Here is a 13,404-nt window from a genome sequence, read left to right as displayed (position 1 = left end):
GAGAGGGTGATGCATCTATCTTCAGTAAAATGTGGCTTTATTTTAAGGGTTTTCCTGTGGGAATTTGGGATTTTGTGTTATTTCCAGTTTATTACAGCCTCGTGTTGTGGTACAGCACTCACCCTGTCATGCTGCAACAGTATGAGCAAGCTAGTTCTGTTGTGGGTAGCCTGAGTGGCAAAGGAGCAGCTCAGACTGCACCCCTATGGCAAGGCACTGCAGCTTGTACTGTGCTTGGGTTGTAACCACCTTTCCGTCTCAGGACTTACTATTCCTGACTCAGCCCTGTGTCCTCCAGACCTGTCCCTACCATTTGTCTATGTAGTAATATTTAAAAGTCTGTGTATTTAAAACCTATAGTTAAGCCTTCTCTATGGTTGATAATGAAAGCAGTGTGTTGTAATAAAATAGTGTAACAAGTCTGTCTTTTGTTCCAAAGAGAAAACTTTTGTCAAGCCATGTGTATCTGTAGGATACAGATTTAGTTAACAGAGAGGTTGCAGCTTAATCCTGATATCCCTCTTCTGCATTAGGAATGTAGCCCCAGTATGGTGGCTCATGTCTGTAGTTCCAGCTTTTGTGAGGCTGAGAGTAACATGAAGGCCAGGCTAGGCTGTGTAACAAGGTCTGTTCCATAGAACTAAAAATAAGGGGGGGGGGGTGGTACATTATCTTTATTTGTATATGGTAAATGAATTTCATCTGTGTTTATAACAGTCCAAGAAATACAAATCTTGAGTCATTTGTAATTTTGGCATTATAAATGATCATTGCATATTGCAAGGTTTGCTCAGTTGTAAGCTGTTGTGTTTCATTTGCCATTTGCCTTCTACTCATTTATTTGTGAATAATAAGCAAATGTTCAGTTTAGCTATGTTGAAAATTTTCGGATGACGTGTGGGTATATATTCCCTTGGGATCACTGTAGATAATTCTTAAAACACCTATCATTGAGTCCTGGATTTAAGGGATTGTCTTTCTAGGTCTGCATGTTCTCACCTGAAACACTAAGATAATAACTCAGTTCTTAAGGATTCTGGTTAACAGTAAATAGTTAGAAATGCTATACCCTAGTTATACTTGCACATTTTGTTTCTAGATCTTTATGGTATTTCTTGTATATTTTCAGAACATTACTTCATATCAACTTCTTGGCACCTTTATTTATGGTTCTGCTCTGGGTGAAACCAATCACTAAAGACTATATCATGAACCCACCATTGGGTAGAGAGAGTGTCCCTTTGTAAGTATGGGTACTTGAGTCCTATGTTTTATTTCATTATACTTCAAAGTTGCTTTTTCTAATGGTAGGTAGGTTTGTTCATCTTTTTTTTAGACAGAGTATCAGTATATTGCCCAGACTGTCCTGGAACTCACTGTGTGGATCAGTCTGGTCTTGAACTCACAGAGATCTGCCTGATTCTTCCTCCTGAATACTAGAATTGAAGACATGTCACACTTCTAAAGTTTTTTGTTTGTCTGCTTTTATATTAAGTGGAGGTACTTTATTCTTTAATATTAGTGTAAGTGGTGAAGATAAGGCTTGAACCTGAAGCTGCAGGCCATCATATAACCTATTTTTGAACTTTTTTGAAAAGAATACTAACAAATATTACTCTATACTAATATTAGCCTATATACACCCTGAGATTTATCTCCTGATGTCCAATTATCATCTGCCATTTTGCCTATTTGGATCCCTCTACGGTGCTTTTATTATTGTTCTACTGTGAAACTTATGGAGGGAAAGTAATGCCAATGAAAACTATAGTAGTATTTATTTCCTTATCCATGGAAAATTTTAACATTGCCTTTTGCTTCATTCATACCTTTTAGATAAAATGTTTTCAAATAAATTAGAGACATACAGTAAGTACTATAGTTGCCATCTCTAACAAAATTTGTTTCTACAACATACTTAGGAAAATTAAAAGTAATATCTTAAAATTATTATTATTATTATTATTATTATTATTACTTGTTCATATATCCCCAGTTAGACAACTATGTGTTAGCAGAATAAGATATCAAAGGAATAAAGAAGTTTATTGGCAGGCACTAATAACCACTCTGTGTGCTAGGCACATGTCGTGGGATTCCATTGCAGTTCTAAGAAGGTTTAGACAGCTGCTTTGCACTCTAGCCCAGCTTCTCATTGACAATGTCACTTGAGGCAGATTTTTTAACTGTTCTGTCTCTGTTTCCCCATCTGGAAAAGGAAGTGATATCTACCTCACAGGGTTCTTGGTAGAATTCAGTGAAAGATCACATGTAATGCAGCCCTTTGAAAAGTGCTTAATGATGCTCTTTTCACTATTGTGTCGTCAGAATTAAAGTCGAGAAGTCTGGCAAATCACTGGCTGCATGGTGTGTACTGTGTTATGTGTAGTATATACTCAATTGCCTTGGAGAGTAGAACCAGTGGTGACCATAACATTTTTATTTTGACATAATTCTTTTGAACTAGGGAAGTATTCCCTGAAGAAGTAGTGTCTATCATACATATAACTAAACAACTAACCCTTAATAATAGGTTTAACTTGACAGATTACAAGTAAAATTAGGAAGAACAAGGAAACTAGCATTTGTCAGAAACCAATTATGCTGTGTCAGTGATTCTCAGCATTTTTTCTTGGTCTTTTGTGTAATAATTGTTCATAGTTACTGTTCTCATTGACTAGATGAGAAGCAGACTCAAAAGTTAAATAGTTGACTAATGGTGTTACTCAACCATTTTGTGGGAGACAGACCTGAGGATGCACATCTAAGAATACAGTCATGGCTCTAAAGTCATGAGGGAGGCCTAAAGATGAGGAGCTTAAGGTCAGGCCGGGCAGCCTAGTGAGATTCGCATTTCTCTCTGTTCCCACCCTCCTCTAAATGTAGCAGTACCAAAATCCAATTTGTTTATATACAACATCCTCCCTTGGGATAGTCGCGAAACTGTTTTCTCCATTGTTTTATCTTTGCTTCTGCTATATTTCATAAACAGTTAATCAAAATTATAGCCTAAATATCCTCCATCTTATCCTGTTTTAGTTGTAAGTTAATAATTTAGTTGAAAATATCTGTTTATGCTGGCCAGTGGTGGAGCACACCTTTAATCCCAACACGTGGAAGGCAGAGGCAGGTGAATGTCTTGAGTTTGAGGCCAGCCTGGTCCATAACACAAATTCCAAGACAGCCAGAGTACACAGAGAAACCCTGTCTCAAAACAAAATCTGTTTAAAGTCAAGCATCCATGTGGTAGTTGATGAAATAATGACTGTTGGTCAAAAAGAAAGTGATGTGGTTTTTCTGTCATATAAAGTACTAAGTATATGGAATAGTGCTTGTAGTCAGAAGTATAGTGGATATGCTGCTGTGCTGATGGGATATGTGCTTAAATTCTGGTACAGTATGGAAAAAGTAAAATGGGGCTACATGCAGCCTTTGTGTGTTTATAGCCAGAAAGGAAAACTAGAAGTTATCCTAAAGACCACTATTACCTTGGAATCTGGAAAGAATTCTTTCTCCCCATTCTCTCTGATTGATTGATTGATTGATTGATTGATTGATTGATTGATAAAGACTAGGTCTTATTGAAGCCCCAGCTCACTTTGAGCTCACAGTGGGTGGTCACCTGCCTCCACCTCCACACAGTTATATGTGAGCTTCTTTTTCACTTTCTGATACAGTCTCAGACCTGAGCTGAGGCTCGCCTGCGACTGCTGTCCTTACCTTCTGCCTGTTCTTTACCTGTGCATTGACCCCAGTTCACATTCCTGCCTGAGACTCCATCAGGTCACATGATCAGATACTTGTATTACCTTAGGATGTGTTAGAAGATACTTAATCAGTAGCTGATTCCACATACTGAACTTGGAAAATGAGCCAGTGATTTTCTAGTTTATTAAGTTTGCCTTGTTCTCCTCCATAGCTGTGAAATAGCCATCTTCACTGTTACCAGTCAGTCCTCGTTCCACACTCCAGGGAACAGACTTCTAGACAGGTCACTTGGAATGACAGCTTTGAGGGTGCACATACCCTTACATCTTTATACTGTTATTGTTTTTGACTGGCTCGTTTGTCTCACTTATTCTAGTGGAAATGTATTGTTAAATTGTTATGTCTTTATGTTTTCTAGCCAACAGTGCCTTTGCATTGTAGTTTAAATCTGTGTGCCTTTACAACCTTGAAAAGGGAAACAAACCACTATGGGTTATAAAGTTTTTGTCTCATTCCCATTTCTGACCTTCAGTTCAGAAAACACTCAAACAGAATCACATTTTCATGGCTTCTCTGCCTTCCCTTTTTCTTATTCAACAGCATGATGTACCATAGCACCTGTATAGATAGGCCTTTAGTTCACTTCCCAGGCAATTGCTGTTGTACAGAAGGGTGATGTAGTAATAGACCATGATCAGGGAAAACCTATTGTGAATTGTTTTAGGCTCCTCTTTTCTTTTCTTTTCTTTTCTTTTCTTTTCTTTTCTTTTCTTTTAATTGTTTCAGGCTGGGAGATGGTTCATTTTATAAAGTTGACAGCTGGACAAGCCCAGAGATCTAAGTTCAGGTCCCCAGACCTACATAAAAAGCAAGGCTTGACAATACATACTCTTATGACATCTCTTCAAAAGTTAGACTGATGGGAAAAGCTTAAAGTATTTTGGTAATGAAGATAGACTTTTGATGTCTCTTTAAACCTTAAAGGTTTTATTGTTGTTTTGTAAGAACTGGTTTCTGTTTGAAAAGTAGTACCTTGTGAGTGACTTGATAGAGTAACTCGATGATGCTTGGTGTAATTGCACACACTGATTTTCCAAATAAGAGCTGGAGTTAAGATGTGTTGCCGGAAATATTAAAATAATGAACCCACCAACTCTGCATGGGGCCAGACCACGCTTCTGCGCTCCTGCTGGCCTGCCAACTCTCCTGCCACGTCAGACCTCAGGGCTCCCGCTGGGCCATCTCTCTCGTACCTCTCCTTGCTCCCCACACACCCCCAGTTCCTCTCGCTACCAGTAACTCCACGGTCAGCCATCAATCATAATACACATTACCCTGGTAGAATCAAGACTCTTAATGCTTAACCAATCAGATTTATGTATCAATAATATCACAATTTATAAGATGCCAGTACAGTAATTTCAGAGCTAATTAATAATGATAAAAGATCTATCCCAATATTTTAACCTTGTGAAATCATAGCTACTTGTAGCTGGAAAACACCACATGGGTACACGTTAGCCACCATCTTCCTTGTCCTCCTACTCTGAGACACTGTCTCTCTAACTCTTTACTCTGCCTCCCTTTTCCCTGTCCAATCATGGGCCTCCTCAGCACTGATGTAATTGGACAGTGAAAATCCCGTGACAAAGATGCACCCTGAAATCGACGTTAGAATGAATAGAGCACACAACAGGGAACATTGTGTGTAGGGGCTATCTCAGTTAGGGTTTCATTGCTATGAAGGGACAGCATGACCAAGGCAGCTTTTAAATAGGAAAAATTTTAATTGGGCCTGACTTACAATTTCAGAGGTTTAGTAGTCCATTATCATCTGCAGGCAGCACCCAGAGATCTCATACCACACTGTGTGTTACTTGAGCGTAGAATACCTCAAAGACTGTCCCAAAAGGGACACATTTTGTTCAAAAGAAAGGCTACATTCACTGCAACTAGGCCATACTTCCTGATAGTGCCATTCCTTATGGGCCAAGCGTTCAAACATGAGCCTGTGGGGCCACACCTATTCAAAGCATCACAATGGGGAAGGGTATGTGCATGTATATATGGTGTGTGTGTGTGTGTATGTGTGTGTGTGTACATGTGTACATGTATGTGAGCATGATAAAGGGTTGGGGGACACTGTCAATATCAGTTGTCTTTCCTGGATCACATTCTACTAATATTTTTCTGAGACAGTGTCATTGAAGCTCACTGATTCATGGACTGTCTGCCCAGTGAGCTTCAGGGATGCACCTGTCTCTATCCTTCCTCCCCCCCCCTCAACCCCCACACACACCAATCCCCTCAGTCTTGAGCTACAAGATGTGCTAAAATCTTAAACTTATTGTTGAGGCACCACTTAGAACATGACAGATTAATTAAGGAGATTTCTAATCTATGAGTTTTGTTTTGTTTTGTTTAATTTTCAGTGGTCCTAATTAGAAACAGAGCAGACTGAAATTACCCCAACCAAATAAGTCTATAAACATGTGAAACTATAGCAAGTTGTAGGTGAGTCATTGACTTGATTAGTTCCACCTGTGGTCTCCTATGATCCCTTTGAACGAAATCATCTGCGACCATTCAGCCTCACTGCCTTTGTCATATCGCTCACGTTTTTTCCTAGCCATAGGTAGATAGTAAGGGGGCTCTCTTGTGACCTATACTTTCGTTATGCTTATGCTTACTTATTTTGTACAAGGGAAGCCATTAAATGTGTTATTGGTAGAGTAGAATTCTTTTGTTCTGGGTCTCCTGGTTCAGTCTAGATAAGTATAAATTTTTCTATGGTCTCCATGGTGAATAGTAAGTAGCATGACTACTGTGCTAATACATTGTGATCCCTGAGAGCACCATATCCACTTTCTGATCTCTAGAATGACAGAAGCCACATTTGATACTCTTCGACTCTGGTTAATAATCCTGCTCTGTGTTTTGCGGTTGGCCATGATGCGAAGTCACCTGCAAGCATATTTAAATTTGGCCCAGAAATGTGTGGATCAAATGAAGAAAGAAGCTGGCCGAATAAGTACAGTTGAGCTACAGAAAATGGCAAGTTATATAACAATCAAAATGGAAAATGAATGACAGAAGCCATTTCATGAAGAATAATTTGGACCTTTAATTGAAATATGCCATCTCATAATATCTTTCCTGTAAACAAATGGGGTGCTCATAAGCTGGCATTTGTCAGAGATGTTTATCCAATTCTGCTGCTGAAAGGGGCTTATGTGTCAATACTGTTGGTTGCTACAAAGCTGTTTCAAGTCCCTGATGCTGAATGGGCAGCCATATAAACTTCTGAAAGGCATTACAGTATGTTGTCAGACCTTACGACTAGAAGACTGGGGAATGCAGTGCCTGTCTGATTACTCCCTCTATGTGAATTCTAAGTACTTAGTGGAGACTTTCAAGAAGAGAGATGTGAGTGATGTGTGGGCCTAGAGTCTGATCCCTTTTCTTTTTAGATTTACTAGAATGTTGGCCTGTTTTTCATCTTTATATTTTATATATTTTCGTGTTATTCAAAAGTTGACCTCAAATATGTTCATATGGAGTGAAGATTTAGTGTTTTATTTATAGAGTTCATGTCCATATCTGCCTTTATAGTTGTTTACTCTGTTGTTTAAGTAGCTCTCCATAGAGATTTTGGTAATTTACTTTTGAGATTTTTCTTCAATTTTGTAGTACTTTCAAATTCTAAAATCTTTATCTTCAGTTTGAGCCTTTTTGAATTTAAGATCCATGCATAATGAAATGTAGACTAGTAATAATTCACTTGTTTGCTCAGGAAGGGATTAGATAATATCATAAGCATTGCAGTGTGATGACTTTAGGACCAGTTAATTCACTCATCACTTGTCTGCTGTTGTTGGTTACAGGTGGCGCGAGTCTTTTACTACCTGTGTGTCATTGCCCTGCAGTATGTGGCACCTCTGGTAATGCTGCTTCACATGACTCTGCTTCTGAAAACACTAGGTAGGCATGTGTGTGTGCCATGGCACCGAGGGCACACCCTTTGCTTTCTGTCACCAGCATGGATGTGCACCTAGTGACATTGCTGTTGTTTGTTGTAGCTTTAGAAGGAAGCCAGAGAAATCTTTTCTGGAAAGGTCTTGGGTTTAGAAGCCTGGATGTGTGCAGTTTTATTATTTTATGTTTAAAGGGTTTTCTTTTAAGGTTAATTCCAGAGTTCTCAAATAATGTGGCTAAGCACTGTTGTTTAGACTTGAGTGTTATAAGTAGGTGAATTAAAGGTTTGTTGGGGCCTAAGATTTCAGTTATTACAAAGTCTTTGTAAACTTGGCTAGGTGGCAGATTATATAGACAGTTTGACTTCAGGTAACTTATGTTGGAAGAAAGGGTGAAGGATTTTCAGGGCAAAAGTGGGGTCTGGACTGTCAAGTCTCTTTGTGTGTTAGTACCCAGGAACTACCTATGGTTGCCCTATTTTCCTTTTCTTAGTTCAGGCAGTCTTCCATAGTGGTGGTTTAAAAGCCCCAAGAAACTCTTTAAGTATGATCTGAATAGGCTCACTCATACAGGGAACAGATCCTAAGTTTAAGTGTGCCTTCAGACCTCTGTACCATAAGGGACGGGTAGCTCAGTTACACTATGTGACTCATATCCTATGCAAGGTAAAAAAGTTTATGATGAAGCCAGTTCTAAAAGCCATTAACTGTTTCTCACATTGATGTCATATCTTTCTCAGAAAGACATTTGGTGTGATGCTGGAGCCCCAGAAAGGATTTCTAGGAAGTTAATGGGGCTGTTCTGTCAAGGAAGGCTGTTGACTCATAGCCAGATTTCACTGCACTGAATTAAGGATCTGTCATACTTGTTTTTTATAATATACTTTAATTACTTTAAAAAAAATTCTATAATATGGTTCAGTTAATTTTATTACCTTAACAGGTAGCAAAATTATTACTTTATTTTCAACGTAAAATTGTTTACTCTACCACCAAACTTTTTAATGTGTAATATGGGTGGGGATTTAAGGTTTGCTTTTCTTATGGTTTTGTTTGTTTGTTTGTTTGTTTGTTTTGTTTGATCCTTAGAATCATCTACTTATCAAGTTTTGTGTCTTGAATATCCTAGGTAATCATTCCTGGGGAATTTATCCAGAAGCTGCCTTTCCCTTGCCAGTGGATAATAATCTCCCCTCCAACTCGGTTTACCCTGAACTACCATCACCTGATGGGAAGATGAAGGTAACTGTTACACAAATCACAGTGGCACTGAGCAGCTTAAAAAACATCTTCACGCCTCTCCTTTTTCGAGGACTTCTGTCATTTTTGACATGGTGGATTGCTGCTTGCCTCTTTTCTACAAGCCTTTTTGGGCTTTTCTATCATCAGTATCTGACAGTGGCATGAATTTCAGTCAAAAACGGATATCCAAGTCACACTTTAAATTCAAATATCTGTGCCCTTGAAGGATTGACAAAGGAAGAATGCAAATACAACGGAGAAAAAAATTATTGGAGTGTTTTGTTTTGAATGCTTCCTCTGTACTCTCAGGGTGAATTAATGTTGTAATATTTAAAACTCATGAGATAGGTTGTTACACTGTTACACACTGTGGCATTGGAATTGTAACTCATTGTGAGAACTAATGTGAGAGGGCTATCTGCAGGGGTAATCCTTCTGATTATCTTGGTTTACAGCTGCAAACCTCCAACAGTCTGTTAGACTTCTTCTAGGACTCCAGTTACTGACTGCTTTTCATGGTGTTGTGGTACTGTTACTACTCATAGTTGCTGCCTACAGAACAATCTTCAAACTGAGCCATGCCAGAGGGAAGGGAAAGGAATGAAAATTACTTCTGTTGGTAATGTATTAGTCTTAAAAAAAAAATCCAACAGAAAGGAAGAGAAAGCTACTGTATATTACAGTAAGAAAAGCTGCATAGTCATTTTACATTGAATGGAGATATAAATCACCTATTGTCTACAAGTACTGTTACTTGAGAGTAGCAGGAATATTCTTTTAAAGTGAATGCCACCCAGCTTGAAAGTTCTTTTTAAATGATTGGCCATATGAACATCAGCAGTCTCACTGTTAGTTTTGGGCCTTGCTGTATTTTATTTTTTCTTTGATTTTTAAATAGTTATGTTTAATCTAAAAATATTTATCAATACTGATCAAATTTGAGAATTACTTTGCAATCCTGCTGACTACGTGTATGTATTGTGTATATATTATATATTAAATATATAATATATTGAGGTTATAAAAGATGAAAATATTGAATCCTTATAATATTTTAAGTTTCAGAATGTACGTTAAACAATGATTTGAATGAGATGTATTTGTATCTAGAAATTTCTGTTTGGAATGAGATTAAAATACATTTTTTTAAAGCTCAAGAGAGTGTAATTTATTTGTTGTACATATATGATAATAGTACTTAAAATGTCATGAAGATTAGTTGATTTCTTACACATTAAATTTCATTTTCTTTTTTTGGTTTTTGCCTTTTATTAAACATAAATTCTTTTGTCATACAATATATCTAAATACAGGTCCCTATCCCTCTACTCCTCTTTCTGCTCACCTCCTCTCACACCCAGATCCACTCCCTTTCTGACTCTCATTAGAAAAGAACAGGCTTCTAAGAGATAACAACAAAACATAACAAAATAAAATACAATAAGAGAAAACAAAAACCATTCATAGCATGGTTGAACAGGCCAGGCCAATAGAAAAATAAGATGCCAATAATAGGCATAAGAGTTAGAGAACCACTCTGCATTTATTCAGCAGTCCCTCTCCATAAAGTGTTAAACTGAAAACTAGAGTATATATACAGGGGACCTGGTCCAGACCCATAAGCCCTGCTGATGCTGCTTTAGTCTCTGAACTCATAAGTGCTTTGCTCAGATGTCTGAGAGGGCCGTGTTCTGGTGTCCATTGTCTCTTTTGTCTCCCAGACACCTTCTGCCTCTTCTGCAGAGTTTCCTGGGCTCTGCAGAGAGGGATTTAATGGAGACAAATCCAGTACAGCTGTGTGTTCCAAGGTGCGTACAGTCTTATCTGTGTGTCTCTCTCTTTCTTCCCCACTTCATAATGTCTGCTGGTGAGCCTCTATGTGTTCCCGTCTGCTATAAGAGGAAGTGTCTCTGTTGTTGGCTGAGTAAGATACTGATCTATGAGTATTAGGAGTCATTTTATTGTGACTTTCAACTGCTCTAGCTTTCCGTTCCTGCCCTCAAATGCCCTTCAGTTCTAGCTGTCTCCCCTCATTCCCTCTTTTAATCCTGTCTCCTTTCAACCTTCCCACCTCCTCTCCTCCCTAGTCTGACCACTCCTGACCCCCCATTCCAGCTTCATTCCAGTCATAAAATTTACTCTATATCCCCCTCCAGGAAAATCCATGTGCCCCCTCAGGGGTCCTTTTCTCTATGCCAAAACCTCTCAGGGTCTACATGTTGTAGCTTATTTAGTACTTAAAAGCTAATAACTACATATAAGTAAATGCATACCATATTTATTTTTATGAGTCTTGGTTTACTCGGGATGGGTATTTTTTTTCCTACTTCCATCCATTTGCCTGCAAGTTGCATGATTTTTTTAATAGCCGAATAATACCCTATTCTGTATCTTCTGTTGAGGTACACCTAGGTTGTTTCTAATTTCTAATTTCTGAAGTAGAGTAGCAGTGACCAAGGTTGAGCAAGTTACCTTGTGGTGTGATCAAGCATAGACCAAGGGTAGCATAGGCTGGATCTTGAGTTAGAGAATTCCTAACTTTCTGAGCAATCACCATACTGATGTCCACAGTGGCTATAGAAGTTTGCACACCTACCAACAGTGGAAGAGTGTTCCCCTTGCTCCACATCCTCACTGGCATGTGCTGTCACGTGTGTTCTTGGTGTTAGCCATTCTGACAGGTGAAAGATGGAATCTCAAAGTAGTTTTGCTTTGCATTTCTCTGATGGCTAAGGATGATGGATATTTCTTGAAGTGCTTTTCAGCCATTTGAGATTCCTCTATTGAGAATTCTCTTTTTATGTCTGTATACCCCTTTTTAAATTAGATTGTTTAGTTTGTTGATGTCTAATTTCTTGAGGTCTTTATATACTTTGGATATTACTCCTCTATTAGATTTAGAGTTGGTAAACTCTTTAACTATTTTCCAATCTGCTGGCTGCAATTTTGTCCTATTGATGGTGTCCAGAGGCTTTTCAGTTTCATGAGGTTTCATTTGTTAATTGTAAATCTATCTTAGCACCTGCATTGTGTGTTCTGTTTAAGGAATTGTCTCCTGTGCCGATGTGTTCAAGGCTATTCTCCCCTTTCTCTTCTATCAGGTTCACGGTACTCAGCTTTATGTTGAGGTCTTCGATTCAGTTGGAGTTGAAGGTGTTAAGTATCAATCTATCTGCATTCTTCACCATACAGATATCCAGTTTAAAACAGCACCATTTGTTAACGATGGTGTCTTTTTTTACCAGTGTGTATTTCTGCCGTCTTTACCAAAAATGTGGTGTTTATAGGTCTATGGATTTACACTTGGGTCTTCACTACATTTGATCAATGTGTCTACTTACCATGATGTTTTTATTACTTTGTAATAAGACTTGAGGTCAGGTTTTTTTGTTTTGTTTTACTTTTTATGCTTCTATATAGAATTGAGAATTGTCCTTTCAAGATCTGTCAAGAATTGTGTTGAAATTTTGGTGAAGATTACATTTAATCTGTAGATGCTTAGATAGAATTGCCATTTTTACTATGTTGATCTTACTGATCCATTAGCATGTGTGATCTTTCCATCTTTTTCAATTTCTGTCTTCAAAGACTTGAAGTTTTTAATCATACAATTCTTTCACTGGCTTGGTTAGTGCTACCTCAAGATATATTATTTGAGGCTACTGTGAAAGGTATTAGTCTCGATTTCTTTCACAGCCCCTTGGTCATTTGTGTAGAGGAAGGTATTTCATTGCTGTGAAGGGACTTCACGACCAAGGCAACTCTTAAAAGAGAAAACATTTAGTAGTGGCTAGCTTATAATTTCAGAGATTCAGTCTATTATTACGGTGAGGACTTAGGCAGCATGAATGCAGACTTGGTGTTAGCCAAGAGTTCTACTTGATCCACAGGCAGTAGAAGGGACTGTATCACACTGGCCAGACTGAGCATATATATGAAACCTCAAAGCACTGTCTTTACAGTGACACACCTTTTCTAACAAGGCCACATCTCCTTATAGTTCCATTCACATGGGCCAACCATATACAAACCTCATTTACTCCCTGACCCCCCATAGACTTCTTCAAACACTTGAGTGAGGGCCATACCTAGCCATATCATAGCACAAAATACACTTAGTGCAACTTCAAAAGTCTCCATAATCTATCATAACCTGAATAATGTTCTAAGTCTAAAGTTCAAAGTCTCTGCTGGAATTCATGTAATCTCTTAATTATATTCACCTTTAAAATAAAAAATGGAGATCACCTATTTCTAACATATCATGGTACAGGGTGTTACCATTCCAAAACATAGGGTGTGGAGCACCGTGAGTTAATTCTGTACCAAAGCAAGACCAAAAAGCAGCTGGGCAAACTCCAAATTCTGCATCTGTATGTCAGATGTCAAGACTTTTCCAGTCTCCAGCTCCTTTCAGCTCTGCAACACAACTGTTTCTCTTGGGCTGATTGTACTCCTAGTTAGCAGCTTCCCTTGGCTG

The 13,404-nt window shown here is 38.3% G+C and overlaps 1 protein-coding gene across 3 annotated transcripts in view; it reads left to right on the top strand.

Annotated features, from left to right (window-relative positions):
* Positions 1-10,015, top strand: part of Tmem161b (transmembrane protein 161B) — a 70,451-nt gene extending 60,436 nt beyond the window's left edge. For 2 of the 3 annotated variants that reach the window (XM_029468324.2, XM_029468325.2), the window contains 4 exons: positions 1,130-1,243; positions 6,588-6,762; positions 7,593-7,689; positions 8,812-10,015. In XM_029468324.2, coding sequence (XP_029324184.1) covers positions 1,130-1,243; positions 6,588-6,762; positions 7,593-7,689; positions 8,812-9,089 — 664 coding nt within the window. In that variant the 3' untranslated portion in view covers positions 9,090-10,015. The remainder of the gene's footprint in view (positions 1-1,129; positions 1,244-6,587; positions 6,763-7,592; positions 7,690-8,811) is intronic. The other variant, XM_021179988.3, reaches the window with a different exon arrangement.
* The last annotated feature ends 3,389 nt before the right edge of the window (positions 10,016-13,404 follow it).

The sequence above is a fragment of the Mus caroli genome, unplaced genomic scaffold, assembly GCF_978045245.1.
Source record: "Mus caroli unplaced genomic scaffold, Mus_caroli_1 scaffold_15, whole genome shotgun sequence".
NCBI classification, from domain to species: Eukaryota; Metazoa; Chordata; class Mammalia; order Rodentia; family Muridae; genus Mus; species Mus caroli.
Note: the sequence above shows the minus strand (reverse complement) of the source record. Positions and strands in the feature narration are given on the sequence as shown.